Here is a 20,234-nt window from a genome sequence, read left to right as displayed (position 1 = left end):
GAAGTTGCCTTGAAAAGTAGTATTAATTTGATAGACGGCTTATCAGTGCCTCCACGTGAATTGAGATCGCTGCCCAATGTGATTCCTTTGGATTTGCCATGTACCTGCTTATTAAACTCACCCCATACATCAAATCAGGTCGAGTGACTGTGAGATACATAAGACTACCAATTGCTTGCTTAAACTTTGTGGTATCTATTGGAACTCCTTCCTCATCTCTGGACAATATTGTTCCTGGTACAATAGGATTTCTTACTGGATTGCTTTCTGTCATGTTGAATCGAGCTAATATCTCCCGTGCATATCTTCTTTGACAAATGAAAATTCCTACCTTGCTTTGTATGACTTCTATTCCGAGAAAATATTTCATTTTTCCAAGATCAGTCATATCAAATTCTAGCTTCATTGAACTTTTAAAAACTCTTCACACATATGTTTACTGTTTCCAGTAAATAGCAAATCATCAACATAAAGACTGATTATTAAAATATTACCCTGAAATTGTTTGGTGAACAATGTGTGTTCACTGGAACATCGATTAAACTTTTCTTTGGCAAAGTAGGCTTCAATTTTGCTATACCAAGCTCGTGGGGCTTGCTTAAGTCCATATAAAGCTTTCTGCAACCGGTAAACTTGAGTTTCTCGACCCTTTTGAATGAAACCTGCTGGCTGTTGAACATATACCTCTTCTTTAAGATCACCATGCAAGAACGCACTTTTTACATCAAGCTGAAATACTTCCCATGCATTTTGTGCAGCCAATGCTATCAAAATTCTCACTATATTGAGTCTAGCTACAGGTGCAAATACCTCTGTATAATCTTTTCCATACTTTTGAGCATAACCTTTAACTACCAATCTGGCTTTATATTTTTCTACATGACCATTTTCATTAAATTTGGTCTTGTAAACCCATTTAAGACCTATGGGTGTAGATCCTGCTGGTGGATCTACAAGTTGCCATGTATTGTTTTTCTCAATGGCCTCCATTTCAGCTTTCATTGCTTCTCTCCATTGTTGACTCGTCCATGCTTCTTCAAAGGACTGGGGATTTGCAGATTCTGCCAGCATCATTGCCAACAATTCATCACTTTCTTCCATTACCAAATTAGTTTCATAATCTGTCATCCAATTGGGAGTTCTTCGAATTCTGGTTGCCCTCCCTGTCATTGGAATATCAACATGTTCAGAACTTGATTCTGTTATAACAGGATCTACACCATCATTAATTGTAACTTCCTGTGAAGCAGATTCAAAGCGTTCCTGTGAAGGAGGTTCAGAGCATTCTTGATAAGCAGGTTCAGAGTGTTTGTCTGTTGTAGTGGCTGTGTCTTCCCAGTCAAGAGCTTCTGTTTTATTTTTCTCAGAGTCATCTTGCCAATTCCAGTTTTTCTCTTCTTCAAATACAACATCCCTGCTCACTATAACCTTCTTTGTAACAGGATTAAATAATTTATAAGCTTTGGATTCATCACTTACCCCCAAGAAAATACATTTCTGACTTTTATCATCCAGCTTTCTTATAGTATGATCTGGAACGTGAGCATGGGCAATGCAACCAAACGTTCGAAAATAATCCACCCTCGGTTTTGAACCACTCCACATCTCTTCTGGTGTTTGATGATTTAGAGCTGCAGTTGTAGGACTTCTGTTCTGAACGTGGACACACCAGCGTACTGCTTCAGGCCAAAATTGTTTAGGAACCTGTTTTTCATGCAAAACCGTACGCACGACATTCATGATGGTGCGGTTTTTCCGTTCAGCAACACCATTTTGTTGTGGGGTGTAAGCAGTTGTCAATTGCCTGGATATACCTTGTTGAGTGCAGAAATCTGAAAATTCCTTGGAAGTGAATTCTCCCCCTCTATCAGTTCTAAGGCAAGTAATAAAGGCACCAGATTCCTTCTCAACATTTGCTTTGAAGCTTTTGAAGGCTGTAAGTGCTTCAGATTTCTCATGCAGGAAATAAATCCAAGCCTTACGTGAATAATCATCAATAAAGCTTAGAATATACCTTTTGTTACTGTGAGAGGATGGTGAAATAGGGCCACAAATATCTGCATGAATTAATTGAGCTTTGTGAAGGCTCGCCATGTGCTTTGCTTTGGCAACGTATCTCTATGTTGTTTGCCTACCAAACAGGCACTGCAAATATCTTTGGGTGGTTTTAGAAATGGTAATCCTATCACCATTTGTTTGCTAGCTAATGTACCAAGACTTTTGAAGTTTAGATGTCCGAATCGCTGATGCCATAAGTGAGTTTCTGCTTCTGAAATTTCCACAGTTTGAAGGCAACAGGACTGGAGTGAAGCAGATAGATAAAACAGGCGATTTCCCTTCATATTGGTCTGCATAAGGAGTCCTTTTTCTGGATGGAAAACCTTGCACATGTTGTTTTGAATCAGGACAGAGAAACCCTTCTCTTGTAATTGTCCTAGGCTTATGAGATTTGTCTTAAGTCCCGGTACATAATAAATGTCTGATATAATATGAAAAGTGCCATTAACTTCAATTCGAACACTCCCTTTTGCAGTGACAGCTAGAGTCGAATCATTGCCGAGCTTTACCGTTCTATTAAGTCCTTCTTCCTGTATTTTCGTGAACCATAGCTTATTCCCGGTCATGTGATTACTGCAACCTGAGTTTAGAAACCAATCCTCCTTTTGTACAATTTGTGTTTCCTCATATGCAACCAATAGAATTTCTTCTTCTGTCTCTCCTTCTTCAAAGGATGCGTAATGAGCCTTCTTTTCGAATTCAGGGCATTCATACCGACAGTGCCCTAACTTATGACAGTAAAAGCACTCAATGTGTGCTTTATTTTGCACATATCTTCCACGTCCCATACCACGTCCGCGACCTCTGCCGCGATCACGACCCACTGCTGGTCTCTCTTCTTGAATGACTTTTAACACATGTTCATCTGAATGACTGTCTTGCATCCTTTGCTCATGAACTAGTAGGCTACCATGAAGCTCATCAAGGCTAAGGGTATTCAAATCATTAGATTCCTCAATTGAACACACAACGTAATTAAACTTTGGGGTTAACGATATGAGAATTTTGCTAACCACCATGCTTGTAGTAATCACTTCACCATTGGATTTCATCTTATTAACAATACTGAGCGTTCTTCCCAAATAGGTGTCCACCTTCTCACCCTCCTTCATTCCTAAGAGTTCAAATTCACGACGCAGAGCTTGTAGTTGAGCACGCTTGACTCTTGTGGACCCTTGGTATTTTTGCTGCATCGATTGCCATATGGCTTGAGACGTGCTCTTGTCTAATATAGTTTCAAGAATCTCCCTTTCAATAGCTTGAAACAAGTAATTCTTCACTGAGATCTTTAAGATTGGCATCAGATACTTTTTGTCGTTTTGCTTCTGTTGGTGAAGTTTCAAGCTTTGGAATTCCTTCTTCTATAATCTCCCATAACTCTTGGCTTCGTAGAAAATTCTCCATTGTCATGGCCCAGAAATCAAAATGACCATCAAATCTTGGGATGGTTGGCTGTACAAATTTTTCAGCCATTCTCTTTACTCACTTTTCTCTAGACACTCAGATACACTTTTCTCACCCTGTTTCACTCGTGCACACTTCTGTATCAGGCCCCTTACGGAGCTCTGATACCAATTGTTATAAAATAGATACGTAGAATAAAACTTGTCTAAGTGTATATGTTATTGAGTAATCAAGCGTAGCTTATAAAAGCCAAAAAAACCAGTACATCATAACTGCTCTGCATAATGAGCAGTTACTGCTCTGCATAATGAGCAGTTACTGAAATTTAAAAACAGCACATATCTAGGAATAAAATATACTAACTGACTAATAACTTATTCTCCCTAATAAATAGGAGATTTATTTTAAAACATTTAAAATAACCAACAATCCATACATCTACTCCATTTTTCTTCCACTGCCACTGCACCTATTTCAGAGGAGCTCACTGTTTCAGCGTTTAGCACCAAAGATGGAACTATCATATATATAGTTCTTTTATATGAAATCTTTTTATATTTTAAATGGTGTTTCATACTTATGTTTCAGTTGTTTACACTATTTTATAATATCTAGTTTAAATGTAGTCTGACATATAAAAAAATTATCATCATTAGATTAAAATAAATATTCTATAAATTTTTCAAATTTAGAGTTCAAAATATATTAAAATTTGAGATATAGATTAATTCTAATTTCACAAAATATTTAACCTATAATTTTAACCTAATCTTTGTTAAAAGTTGTTAGGAAGTTAAATATATTTTTTGCATTCCTAACAATGGTTATTTTGAACTCTTACTTTAAATTTGGGTGAGACAATGAGCTCAAATTTGAGAAATTATAGATATATTGCAAGGTTTAATTTAAAAAGTTAATTTGTTCAATTATATAAATAGCTGTGAAAAGAATTGTTTAAACTAAAGTTTAGTAAAAGCTCTTGGTAAATATGTATAAAATCTTTCAATATACATTGAAAAATGATCCTGAAAGAATTTATTTTTAAGTTATTACTCAATTAAAGTGTTTATTAATGTTTTTCTTAAACAATTACATTTTTAGTCGTTGATATTGCTTTTATCAATACTAATGAAAACATATATGTGGTATATTCATGTGTTTGTTTTTCTTGACAATAATAAAAATTAATAAAATTATTATTATCGATATTTTTATAATTTTAAAATTAAATATAAATCAATTTTAGAATTTTATTGTGAGTAACTTTTATGTATTTTTTTTTACTTTTTTATATTGGTATCCTTCCTTGAGAAATTTATCGATAATTTTAAAATATTATTAAAAATAAAATAGGTGAATCATTTTGTAATAAAAAAAACAATATATTTCTATGAATCCAATAAGAAAACCTGTATAAAACATATAGTAGTTTAAAATATAACTTAAACTTACACAATATATATATATATATATATATATATATATATATATATATATATATATTTCGTTATGTTAACTCCACATATTAAATTTATTTGTATTAGTTTCAAATTAATTTTTAATTTAAGTTAATTTAATAAAAAAAAGTATTTATCAACTATTTCGTACCATTTTTCATCTATCCTTTATGGATACTTAATTTTCTTATACATTTTTATTTTTAATTTAAATATAATTAATTGAGAAAATTCTTTATAAGTGATATATTATCTTTATTTTATATTTATATTTTATTTTTAGTTAGTTTGTTATTATATTTTATTTGTATTTTAGGTTTACTCCATATTTTTTCTATTTTAAATAGAGGACCCTATGTGTATATTCAATATAAGGGAGATTAATTTCATATATTATTTAGAGTCTAAAGTTCTTTTCAGGAAAAATTTCTAGTTGTCTTTATCACTACACTTGTCGCTATCGGCGACGGTGCCATCTATCACTGTCAATGGTGTCATTGTCTACCGATGTTACTAAAGTTCTAGTTTTGATCGACAATCACATGATTTTTATCGTCTCGGCCAGACGACCACCATGTTATTAACGACGCCTTCATCAGAGCTCCTACGTGCTCTCAACGCCTTTTGAAGTTATAGATTTGCTTTTTTTTCGTTGTGCATGGTGGCTTGACTACTAGTAATTCAAAGCGTCAAGGTCGCTCATTTTTCGCTTTCAAGTTCATCGTGTGTTGTTGCACGTCCTGTCTCCTATTCATCCATGGCGTCTTCCATTGTCTTCTCTTCTGACCTCCCTTTTGTCACTATTGCGTTTGACCCGTTCATATATATTTTTTCTCCCATAGAAAAGATGGCTTTTATTAGTTTATTTATAGCTGTGGTGGCTCTCCAACAACGACTTCTTTATTCACTAGATGTCAACAATGCATTCATCAATGACGATTTGTAAGAAGAGATTTACATGGAGCAACCTCCCAGATTTGTTGCTTAGGAGGAGTCTTTTGGGTGGTATTTGGTCTTCTATGTCGTCTTGCAAATCATTAGCAATTTGGTTCACTCGAGTGCAGAATCAGATATTTTCACTAAGACTTGATGAATTAATTAGTAACAAGCTTGAGACATATGTATGTACTATCTTGATGGAGAGTGTTAGATATATTCTCTTTATTTTATATTTATCTTTTATCTTTAGTTAGTTTGTTATTATTTCTTATTTCTATTTTGGGCTTAGCCCACATTTCTTCTATTATAAATAGAAGACCCTATGTGTATATTCAACACAATGGAGATTAATCTCATATATAGTTTTTCATTATATTCAACAATAAGCATCTATAAAACATCTAAGAGTAGAGAAGTCTTTAAAAGTAGATTTTGCTAATTTTATCAATAAAAGTTGAGCTTGTAAATAAATAAAATTAATTAATTGAGCTTCATCTTATAAAACCATGTCATTTTCTTTTTATAACATTTTTTTTTAATTTTTAGTCGATCTACTCATCTATTTGATTATTGGAGTATGCTACAAGAATCGTGTCAAAGAGTATTATAATCATATATGAAGTCTTTTTGGTTATCTATTGTATGTGAGAGTTGTTGGGCTTATATATGATGTTTATGGGCTCATAATGAATTTTTGGTTATGATTGTTAGGGTGTGATCAAATCTTTTACTTGAGTTTTCTATTCGCAAATGCATCCTATTTCGGTTGAATTGGGACGAGGATGTCGCCTAAGTGATGTTCCGGTGTGCCGAACGTTCTTCTGGCTTCTTGCTCTACGCGATTGATCGGTGTGTGGGGTGTGACCTGCATAATACACTCTGACGCTCAAGTCATAATCTTTCTCTGTAGGTCTTTTGTAATTCAATAGTGAGTCAAAAAGTTCGTTTACCTCGAAATTAAATCCTTATTTATAGAGTTTAGAAGAATCTGACAAATTAATTTACCTCTTAATGGTCATTAATGCAAACCTTAACCACTCAATATTAGTTGTGCATTAATTCTGCTCAACTACTATCGGAACCGAGCGGCCGTGACACACTTTCTTGTGCATTAACTGCTCGGTTTTGTCCATCCAATTTGCATCCATACCCGATCGGCTATAAGCCCATAGTAACACATCCTATATGAATAAATGTTTCTAAAGACAATGGAACTCTATGTTAGTGGCTCAAACAACCTAATAAATTATAATATTATCTAATATTATAAATATACTATTAATGTTTGGATAAGAAGAATAAATTATAATATTATCTAATATTATAAATATACAATTAATGTTTGGATAAGAAGAAAGTTACAATGTTTGATTTGGTATATTAAACTTTTAAATTATTCATTTTAAATTGATGTGTTAATGAGTATATAGTTTGAACGGTAAAAGTTTAGAATATGAGTTATGTATCCAATTGGTCAATTGATACTATTTGAACATATTTTGAATTAAATTATATATTTTTTGATGGTAGAAAAGAGTGAACATAAACGACTAATCTGATATACATATCAGATTCTAAAAATTTGATATGACGTTGGATACGACCTCAAGATCGCTTGACGCAAAACAAAAAATAAATAAATTAGACTCCAAAGGTTTGGGGTGCTAGACATCAACTAAGTATGGTTGGACACCATCTAAAAAATAATCTCTAGAGAGCTTTAAGGGTTTAAATCGTTAGGTATCAGCTAAATGTCGTTTAGTACTTAAATAAAAAGTTGACATGAAAACCATGATAATGTTAGATATGAACTACTTAAACTTAAATTTCACAAAACATCTATTTTAACTTTGTTTAACAAATAAAAAAAAAGCGCTGAATGTGAGTAACTTATTTTTATGAAATAAAAATAACTAATAAGTGAATTAAAATGAATTATACTTAATATGGTCCCACTCAATCGATAATTAAGTATTTGGAAACTGGCAAGAATTGAGTGGGACCTTATTATTTTAACTGAAAAAAAAAAAAAATTTGCTATGGTGGGATCCTCTTAGAAGTCAATTATCCTGCTCTGCACTCTATATAAAGACCGGGAAGCATGATTCATGGTCAGTGAGAAGGATAACCTTAACAGAGTCACTGAGAGATGGCAACATGCAGTGAAATCAACAACACCAACATTCAAGACCAAAGAGAAGCTCCCATAAACCAAGACATCTTAGAGACCGTATTCTCTCAGGTCCCACTCATCCATCTCGTCCCAGCTTCTCACGTCTCAAGTGCCTGGAACCGTGCGCTCTCCATCTCCCTCCGCCACGTCAACCCCATCAAGCCATGGCTCACGCTGCACATCCAGAACCCCCGTGCACTGCACGTCACCACCACCTTCGCCTACGACCCACGCTCCCGCACCTGGTTCCAGATCCACGCGCCGCATCCCAACCACACCTCCACTCTCCGTGCCTCCAACTCCACGCTCCTCTACACGCTCTCCTTCTGCGAGTTCGCCTTCTCCATCGACCCCCTCCATCTCCACTGGCACCAAGCGTGTCCCCCACGCGTGTGTCGCACTGACCCTATCGTTGCGCGAGTGGGACCACGAATTGTGGTTGCCGGAGGCGCGTGCGACTTCGAGGACGATCCTCTTGCAGTGGAGGCTTACGACACGGAGTCCCGCGCGTGGACCCGCTGCCAGTCTATGCCGGCCATTCTCAAGGACTCCTCCGCTTCCACATGGCTCTCTGCGGCCGTCGCCGGAGAGAAGATGTACGTGACGGAGAAAACCTCCGGCTTGACGTACTCGCTGGATTGCAACACGATGACGTGGCAGGGTCCGTTGGAGGTGCGTCCGAATCTGAGCGTTTTCCACTGCGTGACCGGAGCGATAGGCGGTCGTTTAATGGTAGCGGGGATGGTGGGAGAGGTGGAGAAGGTGGAGGAGGTGAAGTTGTGGGAAGTGAAAGGGGAATTAGCGGTGGAAAGTGAATTAGGGTATTGGTGTGAGGAGTTAGCGGCGATGCCGAAGGAGATGATGGTGAAGGTTATGGGTGAGGGCGGTGGTTCCATTGTGGTTAACTGGATTGGGAATTGTGTGTATTTTCAGAACCATTGGGAAGGGGAGGAGATTTTTGTGTGCGAGGTTGGGAATGGCGGAAATTGCGAATGGGAAAGCGTGAGGAACGTGACGGTGAGTGACGTGAGTCGCATGCAGAGAAGGGTGTTTTGTGGTGCCCATGTGAGTCTTAAAGATTTGAAGAGGGCGATGAAGAAAAAATGTATGTTTGTGGAAAAAACAGTGTAACTGGGGTTCGTATACGAAATGAATGGTAGTGAAATTAGGTTTTATGTGGATTGAAATAGATAAATGGTTCTTTCGTACCGACATCCATAGTATGTCAATGTCATTAGATTGGACTAGTTGTTGAAATTATGATGACGGACTCTCGTGTCATGAATATGGGAGTGCTTCGCTGCTTTTATCTGCTCTGTCGAACTGAGCTGGTGATTCATGTGTTAAAGAAACTTCACTTGTATGCACTGAAAATATGATTTTTATTAGGTGAGTTTTCTTTTCCTATTGTTTGCTCCATATGAGATGCGCTGAACGTAGAAACCACTGCCAGTGATTTCTACACTATTTTTTCTCATTATTTGGTGTGATTCGCGGATCTATGTAGTCACTCACTCATTCATAAATAATGAGCACATTCATTTCTATAATGAAAAATTTTAAATTGTACTAATATTTAAGTTTCTATTCGTTGTATTTAGTGTTTCATCACTTTTGAAGTAAGCAAAATGAAAAAAATAAATATATGTGTATGTATACAACTCAATGTCTTTCTTCAAACATGAACTTAATTTAAAATAATTTCCTTAAAATAATTTCCTTATCACATCTTTTAATTTAAAAAGTTTATATTTTTAATAAGTGATAAATTAAAATTAAAATTATATTTAAAAATAAAAAATTATATATATAAACGGTAAGAATCTAGAAAATGGTATTACAATAGAAAATAAGTATTACAATATAAGTATTCCAATATATAGATGTTTTAAAATAATGAGATTAAATATTTTGTTTTAAAATAAATATATAATATAAATAAAAAATTTTAAACTCGTCTCATTACTTAGAACACAAATCATCTTTTTAAAACTCTTCTTCTTAGTTTTTTCTCACTTCTCTCTATCTTTTCACATTCCTCGATCATCTGTTTTACGATCAGGAGGTGTCTAAATGACCACAATCATGAGATTTACATTTGTATATGATCAATTTCTTCTATAGAATAATAGTTTCTAAGATTCCTTGAGTTAGAAGTAAGGGTGTCAGTGTTTTAGAGCTCTATAGCACCAGTGTAAGGTAATGAAAGCTAGTGTTTGTACTTAAATTGGATTATAATGTATGAAATTGTCATTGTGAGGATGTATGTTGTTGTATATATGGTTGACTATGTATGAAATGCTTGTTTTGGTGCTAATTGTGTTTGATTGAAAATAACGAATGAGTGAAGCTTGATTCCTTGTATTGTGTGAATTGTGTGAAAATAATTGGTGTGAAGTTGTTGGTGTAAATCTTGGTTACAATGTTAAGAGTAAAGACATAAGTACAATTATAAGTCCATTTGTAATCTAAATTTGAGGGTTTAAAGATGAATTGCTGAAATATTGGTCTAATGGAAAGATTTGAGGTTTAGGACATTTAATTGGGTTTTTTGTGATTTGTTTAGAATGAGAATGAGTTGATAGATGGTTTAGACTAGAATGATGATCATTATAGATTGATTACCATGTTGTTTAAAGGGTACCTTAGAGGTTTTAATAGGTGAATTTATGAGAAAATTGTTGGTTGGAGAAAATAGAAATTTGAAGGGTAATTTTTAAGTCATTTAAGACTTGTTAAAATTCTAAATCTAGTAAATTTTGATGTGGAATTCAATAGTGGAATAATGAGTGTGTACTTGGATGTTTTGGTTCAAATAAGGGGTTTGAGTGGTGAATTTCTAAAGGAGTATATTTGTGGATGGTTTAGAGTGAGTTGTTATGCTTATTCAAACTGGTTTAGACCCCTAGCCTTCAAAGTTTTGGAGTAAAAGGAGTATAAGTGAGTTTGAGTAGTTTATAATGATCAAATGGGTTTGGAGTAGCTATTCTGAGTTAGGAATATGTTTTCAAAGGTTTTACAATGTCTAGAAGTTCATAGGAATCAGTTAAACCTATATAGAGAGTAGCAAAGGTTAGATTAAAGGCATTTAAATTCTGGTATGATGTTGAGCGTCCTTTTTGTGCAAGGTCTGGTGTTGAACGCCTTCTTGAGCGCCCTTTTTGCGCAAGATTTGGCATTGAGCATCCCTAAGCGCCCCGTGGACACCTTTTTTCAAGTTATTCATTTATGGTGTTTTAGGTTGTTTGTGATTTTTGTATGCATTGTTTATGGTACTTTGATGAATGTTTAAATGGTGTTATGTGATTGCATTTTATGTTATATGAAGTTACATATATGTGAATGAGATGTCTGAAAAAGAGTTTCAAGGAGGAAATTCTTATTGGTAGTTTCAAGTGTTGTTAGTATGAATGTAGGCAGCTTAATTCTGGAGGGTTATCCTAACGCTCTAATTCATGTGGTGAGAGTAGCAGAAGGTCCTAGTTTGGGGTCTTTTTTCAATTGGCAAATGACGTTTTAATGGACTAACCTTATGTGGTAGCTTTGAATTGGTCAACTGTTCCACCACACAAGTGCAAAACCTTCCATAGCTCTATCACTAGTAAATAAACGGCTTTTTAACTTGCGCGTTACGCATCGGTTTTAAAAAAACCGAAGCGTATAAAAAAGCGGTGGCAATTTTGTAATTTTGGCGACACTATATGCTTCGGTTCAATTTGAACTGATGCCTAAGGGGTATACTGTCTCGGTTCTTTGACCAACCGAGGCCAAAAACCCTGCTGAATCAGACTTTTCATCTGACAGCTTTTTTGAAACAGGTCTACTACCTCAGTTCTCTGACCAACCGAGGCAAAAAACTCTGACAGCTTTTTCGAAATAGGTCTACTGCCTCGGTTCTCTGACCAACCGAGGCAATATGTCCTGCTAGAAACTGATTCTGAACGTTTCAAATCCATCTTGTCAACCTTTATTGTCTCAGTTCCATTTTAACCGATGTCATAGGCCCTTTATGCCTCGGTTTAGGCGCGAATCGAGGCCTATAGTTAGTAGATATTTTCAAAATTTTCATTTTCAATTTTATTTTGAATTTTTTCTGGAAGGTTTACGCATCAGTTATTTTTATAACCGAGGGAATAACCTCTTTGATAGTTAAATTCCAGAAGCGTAAACATAGTAAGCACATTTTCGGTCTTTCTTCTTCTTCTTCTTCCGCTAGAGAACGCGAACTGTTGCTTCCAATCTTGCCCAAACAGTTTGTCGCTTCGCCACCATTGCCTCCACCACTGGTCATCATTGTTGCCTCCACCATTGGTCATCGTCTCCTCCGCTTCATCGTCATCGGCGTCTTCGCCTTCATCCTCCTAGTCCTCTTCCTTGTCTTCCTCATATGGGTCATCCTCCGCACTACCAAGCTCCGCTTCACCCTCCAAGACGTCACCCTCTTCACCTTCAACCTCTCTTCCCCCATCCCCAACACTCTCTCTCTCTCACCATGCAGGTCACCCTATCCGCCCACAACCCTAACTCCCGCATCGGTGTCTACTAACATGCACTCCACTTCCACGCCTCCTACCATAGCCAGCAGATTTCCCTCCCCACCGTCGTCCTCGACACCTACTAGGGCGACTTCACTGTCAATCGCCTTTTAATAGAATAGCCAAAAGTCCCCATTTTTTTTAAAAAGCATCTACCGCCTCGGTTCGAATCCAATCAAGGTAAAAAAGCCTCACATACTGCCTCGGTTCTGAACCGAGGCAAAAAGACTACCTCTTTTTACCTTGCCTGTATATACCTCGGTTCATGAACCGCTACGTATAGACGAAAATAACCGGTGTTGTTTCCTTTTACTACACTAGTGTATATTCATACCATATCCGAATAGTCCAATCTAGGTCTTAGCATGATTGAGATATTTGGATTGTTTTGTGTGAAAGTTGAGTCCTAGATTAAATATTAATGTATTTTATGATTTTTTTTTTCTATCAATAGCTTACCCTTCTATTTGTATCTTATCTCTTTGTATTGGTGCTTTGATGTGTTGGTGATGATCATCGGGTGTGAGTAGAGGGAGAAGATGTATTTATTGAACAAACATTAGGTGAAGACGACTCAGATGCATAGTAGTTTTAGGATTTATATTCCCTTTTGTTATGTTTTGTTGGTTTGAATAAAGAGTCGTTCTTATACATAATTTTGATACTTGTAAGTTGTATATAAAGTTAGTTTTTATAGTTAATTAGATGACTGTAAATTAACTTTATATTTCCTATCTATTAACCAATCTAATTTATTAATAATGTGATAGTTCCTTTATAATTAAATACTTTATTACTGGGATGTTTATTTTTTTCTAATAAATTATTTTCATCAAACTTTATGTTTAATGTAGATGATTTATCTTACGTCATTTTGATGTAAATTTTGCATCAAACAATATAAATACCTTTATACTTATTCATAAAAATGTTATTCTTTTAAAGTGATCTTTCTCATTATCAGACATAAATTAAATAACATAAATTTTATTTTCATATAATGAATCAAGTTACAATATAGGGTAGATATATAAACTCTTCCGCTAAAATGATTTTTAACAAGAAGGAACAAACAGTTTAATGATTACAAAATAATTATAATTTCAAAGGAAAATTACTTGTTTTTAATTCAACCAATTATTAAAATAGATAGCGGACGTCTTTTCAGCAATAAAAATCAAGAGATGTAAAATCTAACATCAAATAATGCAGCAAACCTGTTTCTTCGTCAAAATATGGCCATTAAAATTTAGTCACTGTTCGAGTCCTGCTTTGTATTCTTTGAAGAATTTATAAAATAAATTTTAGTATTTAAGAGAAATAAAAGAAGGAAAAAATATGAGATGAAATATGTACTAAATTGTATGGTATTGTGATGAACGGATTTGTGATGGACGAAGGGAGAATGTTGAGATTCAATATGTATTTATGGGTGAAAGCAACATGCAGAAGCAGATACAACCTTGCGGATATATGATTCAGTATCTTACGTTTGTTGGCCACGAAAAATTGATTCAAGAAGGTTGTCATGAACTACCTATACTATTCATTAACGCTCTATCAGAGGTAAGAAAAAAAAGGGAAAGACAGTTAAAAGTTAATATAGACGAGACGACCTACATTATGGGAGAATTTCATTTTGTTATTTCTCTTATTTTATTAAAAAACTATTTTATTTTTTAAAAAGAGCACAATATTTTTAATAAAAATATTAAATTCCTTGTTTTCTTTTCTAGTATTTTAGTAAAAAATAATAAAATATTTTTTCTTTAAGATTTTCTTTTTATATTTAAGAAGGAGGGACAATTATTGCAAAAGTTGTTGTGACGTAGGTCCTCTTCTCCCACGATGAATATTTGTTGATGCCGTGAAAACACGGACTTTTTTCATCTTTTATAATGATGTTTTCGTGGAGCAACTTTTTCTATATTTTGTTGTTACACTGAAGTTAGATTTTTAAATCTGTCATTCTCATTGTAATCATATATGTTTTGGGACAACTCATTAATGAATATTCTTCTTTGTTTTGTTAAGAGTAGATATTCGCTATTGGATAACAGATTTATTTTAGTATTGTCCTGTTGCTCAATAACAATACACTAATATTTATATTTTAAATCTTTTTTAATATATTTTAAAACATCAAACTCACTATTTATCATTATATTTTAAAAGTATAACAGATAAACAGTATAATTCCAGCACAACAAAACATTATCGACAATTAAATTTTTTAAAAGTACGATTTATTAAATACAAAGAACTAAATTTGAGTATTAGATTATTTTGAAATAATGAGACCTGATATTTTTAATTTTAAAATAATTTAATAATATAAATAGAATTTTTAAATTCGTTTTATTATCTAAAATACTCGTATTTTCTCCAAAACTGTGTCTGAGTTTTTTTTCCTTTTTTCTATCTTTTATAACTTTTAGGTCATCTTTCTGATGATGAAGAAACACCTCAATGACCAAAACAATGAGTTATATATTTTTACCTATTTGATTTCTTTTCGCTATTTTGTTCCTAAAATCTTTGGTTTAAGGGTGACGCATGTGTTGCCCACCTCTCTTTTCTTGTTCCTTGTTGATCAATGATCCTAAGGACTCACTATTTTTTCAATTCCATGGTTTGTAGGCGTTTTAAAGATTCCTCAAGTCGGAAGCAAGAGTTTTGGTATTTTTAGAGCTCGGTAGCTTTAGTGTAAGGTAAAGAAAATTAGTCATCGATCTTTAAATTATGTTTGTGGTGTAAGTTTGGTGCTTTCATGTATGTTAAGTTGATTTAATTATAATTACAATATTTATATTACTATTAGTTCATTTAAATGAGTGTATTTGGTTATTTGATGATTGATTTCTGGTATGATGTAATTTTGATGTTATTATTGTAATGAATAGTATGTTATGAAGTTGTGTTGATGATTGAAATTGGCTAAAATGTTTACAGGGTAGTGAGTTATCAAAGTTATAGGATTTTGTAGTTAAAATAAAGGTTTTGATACGCAAGTTTGTGAGATAATGGTTGGAGTGAGAAATTTAGGATTTCAGCTCTGGTTTTATGTCAATTGAACTTGTTAGAGCTTAGAATGAGTACAAATTTGAGATAAAAATAAGTTTTAGTTAATAGGGTGATTTTAGAAGGTTTTATGTTCAATTTTAGGGATTTTGACAGTAGAGATTTTGAGATGATGGTTGAATGGGAAAATCAAAAGTTTAGGGTTAATTTTTAAGTCATTTAGGACTTGTTTAGATGTTGAGTTAGGCAAAATTTGAGGTGAAACTGGTAACTTGATCATATGTTGAATTTCTGTCGCGTTTTAGTTCATTTTGGAGGTCCTAACTAGTGAAAATCTAAAGTATAGATGTTGTGCTGAAAATGAGGTTTTAGGGTATGTTATTGAGTATTATGACTTGTTCAGACTTTTAGTTTGCAGAATTTGATGTAAAAAGGTGTAGATTTGAGTTTGGGCACTTTTAGAGATATCAAATGGGGTTAATGCACCTAGTTTCGGGTTTAATAATCAAAGGGGTACTTTGCTTTAAGTATAAACGTATTCTTACATCAATTTTAGGGTGTAAGGAATCCATTTGATCAATTGGATCAGTTTTAGGCGTATCAAAAACCATAAAAATAGGGTGTTGTTATCTGGTATGGGGTTGAGCGCTAGGATAGTAGTGCTGAGCATCATTTTTCCAATGGCGTTGGGGCTAAGCACCATAATAGTGGTGCTAAGCACCATAATAGTGGTGCTAAGCACCAATTTTCTAGTGACACTAGGGCTGAGCGATGGATTTCTGGCATTGTGGGCCATGTTCCTTTGGTGAGTTTTGAGTTTCTTTGTTTTATGATTTTGTGAATAATGATTACATTGATGATTTAATATGTGTTTGATATAGTATATGAATTGTTTGAATGATTTATGAATGAGGTTATGATTGAAGTAAAGTGTGGTTTGTAAAGAATTTCTAACGTGAAATTCTTATGAGTGGTTTCAAGTGTTTGTGGTATGAATTTATGCAACTTAATTCTTGGGGTTATTCTGACATTCTAATGATCATCCAGGCTAAAATAAAGAGAGACGAGTCATGTGGTGAAAGTAGCAGGAGATCCTAGTTTGGGGGGCAAAAGGCACTTTAACGAAACCTTGTGTGATAGCTTTGAGCGAGTCAGTTGTTCCACTAGACAAGTGAAGAACCGACCATAGCTCTATGTTCATACAATATCCGGATAGTCCAATTTAGGTCTTGGCATTATTAAGATGTTGCTTTATGTGAAATTTGACTCATGTATGAAATGTTAATGTATATTATGAATTTTTCTGTATCACTAGCTTACCCTACTTGTCTTCTCTGTGCTTGGGTTTTATTTTTTGTTCATGCATCGACTATGATCATCTAGTGGGTGTGAACAGAGGGTGATGACGTGTCAATGGAGCAAGTCTTAGGTGGGGAAGGTGCTGACACGTATATCTTTATTCCTTTTATGTTTTGTTTGTATGTATTAGAGAATCTCTGTATATAGTTTTGGTTTAGTAATTGTATATAAAGTTTAATTTTTGGTTATGTTATATGTATTAATGAAACTTTTATTCCTCGTCTTATTAATTGTTCTATATTATTAATCATGTGATAGCTTCTTTGTAGTGTTTATATTATGAGAATTACATTTTACACAAATGAATAGAAAAATCTTAATTTATAATAGAAATATTTAATTAAAAATTTTATCAATTTAAAAATTCAATATTATATAATAAATTTGTTAATCTATCAAACCTACAAATATTATAATAATTAGCAACTTAATTTTTAATATATATGTTATAACAAATTAGTGAAAATGCAATTGTGAGAATGTAAGTTCACATTTTTTTTTAATTTAAATAATATTCCAGCAGTTTACCACTGATAAAATAAGACGTTATAAAATTGATAAAACAAAACATATTTGTCATCACTCATAGATATAGTATTACTACAATTGTCTAAAATAAAATAACCCAAATAATAATTATATCAATAACCCTAATAAAATTGATAAAACAAAACATATTTGTCATCACTCATATATATAGTATTATTACAATTGTCTAAAATAAAATAACTTCAATAATAATTATATGAATAAGAACTAAACTTAACCACTAGACAAACAAGATGCTCTGCAACATCATCGTCCTCCACTAGCATACTTCAACACTTACCCCTCATCTGCTCCCACCAATAAGGTGATCGTAGTAGAAGAAACATACATTACACGAAGAACAACAAAAGCGGAAACAAGGTGAAATAATATTCAAAAGAAAACTATATAAACAATATAATACATCACATATTAGTTCAACATTGAAACATTTTATAACTTATATAAACATGCAATCATTTGACTCTAAACTCAATTATCCGGATGCGATGCTTTGACATAGACGTCAATGAAGGTGTACACCCATGGTAGTATTTATAGTCTATAGAGTTATAAACAATGATAGCTAGACCTACTACGTATGAGTTTAATCTTCCAATTCTAAGACTCGAAAGTTTAGGGTAAAGACCTCTTCTCATTCTCTTTGTCACCCCATTCATCTCTACATGAGTTGAATGGTTGGTAGAATATCATACCTCCTTTCAGAAATCTCACTGTCAAGCATTCACCACAACTTACTCAAGGCCCTACAAGGCTGCTCAACACTATATCAGATGAAAACAACTCAAAATTTGATTTAAATGCACTATAAACCTATTCAAATAACTAAATTGGTATTCTTAACGCTAAAATTGACCTGTAAACACGTTTATCACTCATATTGAATATAATTTTGATTTAAATGCACTATAAACCTATTCAAATAACTAAATTGGTATTCTTAACGCTAAAATTGACTAGTAAACACGTTTATCACTCATATTGAATACATATTTGATTTAAATGCACTATAAACCTATTCAAATAACTAAATTGGTATTCTTAAAGCTAAAATTGACTGGTAAACACGTTTATCACTCATATTGAATACAAATTTTCCTATTTGAACATGAATTGAGTTCATTAAACCAACCTAACTACCTAAAAACTCATATAACAATTTTGAATCTATAGAAACCAGATTGTTTGCAAAGTTAGAAGTCAACCATGTCTTAAATTACCTAAAAACAGTCCCCAAACTTCAAACTTACACTAATAACCACTCCTCTAGAATTTCACCTATTAAAATCGTATTTTTAACCAAAAATGCATCATTCTTCTAACCTATGATCAAACCAAGGTTCTACAACAATCTACCAAAAAAAATAGCCAATCTAACATTCCCAATTCATTAAAAAATCAAGCACAATATCAAAATTTCATCTACACACAAGAATTCAAGAAACTCAACTCAACATACCAAACTCCAACAAGTAACTCAACATACCAAATCTCATAGAAAAATTTAATTTCACAAATCAACCACCATACCATCATAGAAACATCAAATAAAAATTTTCTATGAATAAAAATCAAATAAAACTTGCTCCCCTTACCTGAGAGATGATCAAACAACTATAGTGGTCCTAAAATAGCTCCAAAAGCCTAGTATATGCTTCTAGAAACAACATAAACACAATCAGGATACACTGTTAGAACCACTAATCAGCAAATACTCAGACTAAAGACTCAAAAGACACATGCAAGCTTAACAAGGCCCACATGCAACAAACATAAGAAAAGACTAAGGAAACTGGTTGAAAACTCAACTTACTTGAATAGAGAAACTGATCGGCTTAGATTGAAGAGCTCGCCACAATGATCAATCCTATGATCTTGGTTCTTCAATTAGATAACCAGGAAAAATAATCCTTAAAGAGAAGTCAGATAATTATAAAAAAGTGATTTATAAAAATGATATACTAAAATAATAAAACTCATCTATAACAAAATTATTTATATTAAAACTATTTAATATTAAAATAATCAAGATTTATTATATTTAAACCACTGCCACTTTTAGAATATTATTTTCTACATCTTTATAATTTAAGTCAGTTTTAAACATTATAATTAAAACGTCATAAAAAATTCTTTAAAATATATTTTTGGTCGTTTTTTTATGATACAAAAAGACTTTGAAAATATAAAAGCTAAATGGAATGGTTGGAGGATACTCAGATATTGTGTGACTTATACATAGAGAAAAATATATTTAAGAATATTTTAAATATATAAAACGGGAAATTTATTATAATTGTTATAGAGTTATAAATATTATAATTAAATGTTATAAAAATTAGTGACATGTGAGATTGATGATTATCATTCATAATTTTGTATGCCTTAAACAATTTAACATCTTTCTTGTAAATATATTATTTGTATAATATTTGATCATATAATAATAAAAAATCTATTTTACATAAATCTTGATATATATATGGTTTTATTTTAGCCTCAAATATCATATCTTGTTACCCCCACATGTGTTTAAGGCCCGTATAATACAGTGGGCAAAGACAACGAAGGGAAGAGAAAAGAATCTCAAAGAGAAATTGACATGTGGAGGTTTTGAGGACTATATTCTCCAAATTAAAAAAATTAAAAGATTAAAATAAGTATTTTAAAATATATAATCACAAAAAGTATAAAACACAAACACTATATTTTAGCATATTTTAGTTTAATTATTTTTCT

At 33.0% G+C, this 20,234-nt stretch overlaps 1 protein-coding gene across 1 annotated transcript; it reads left to right on the top strand.

Annotated features, from left to right (window-relative positions):
• The first annotated feature begins 7,933 nt into the window (after positions 1 to 7,933).
• LOC108334154 (F-box/kelch-repeat protein At1g23390) lies at positions 7,934 to 9,588 on the top strand. The gene has a single exon (XM_017569829.2). It carries the CDS (start codon positions 8,008 to 8,010, stop codon positions 9,160 to 9,162), a length of 1,155 nt encoding a protein of 384 aa, XP_017425318.1. The 5' UTR covers positions 7,934 to 8,007; the 3' UTR covers positions 9,163 to 9,588.
• The last annotated feature ends 10,646 nt before the right edge of the window (positions 9,589 to 20,234 follow it).

The sequence above is a fragment of the Vigna angularis genome, chromosome 1 (genome assembly GCF_016808095.1).
Source record: "Vigna angularis cultivar LongXiaoDou No.4 chromosome 1, ASM1680809v1, whole genome shotgun sequence".
Lineage (NCBI taxonomy): Eukaryota > Viridiplantae > Streptophyta > Magnoliopsida > Fabales > Fabaceae > Vigna > Vigna angularis.
This window is presented reverse-complemented; position numbering and strand designations above follow the sequence as displayed.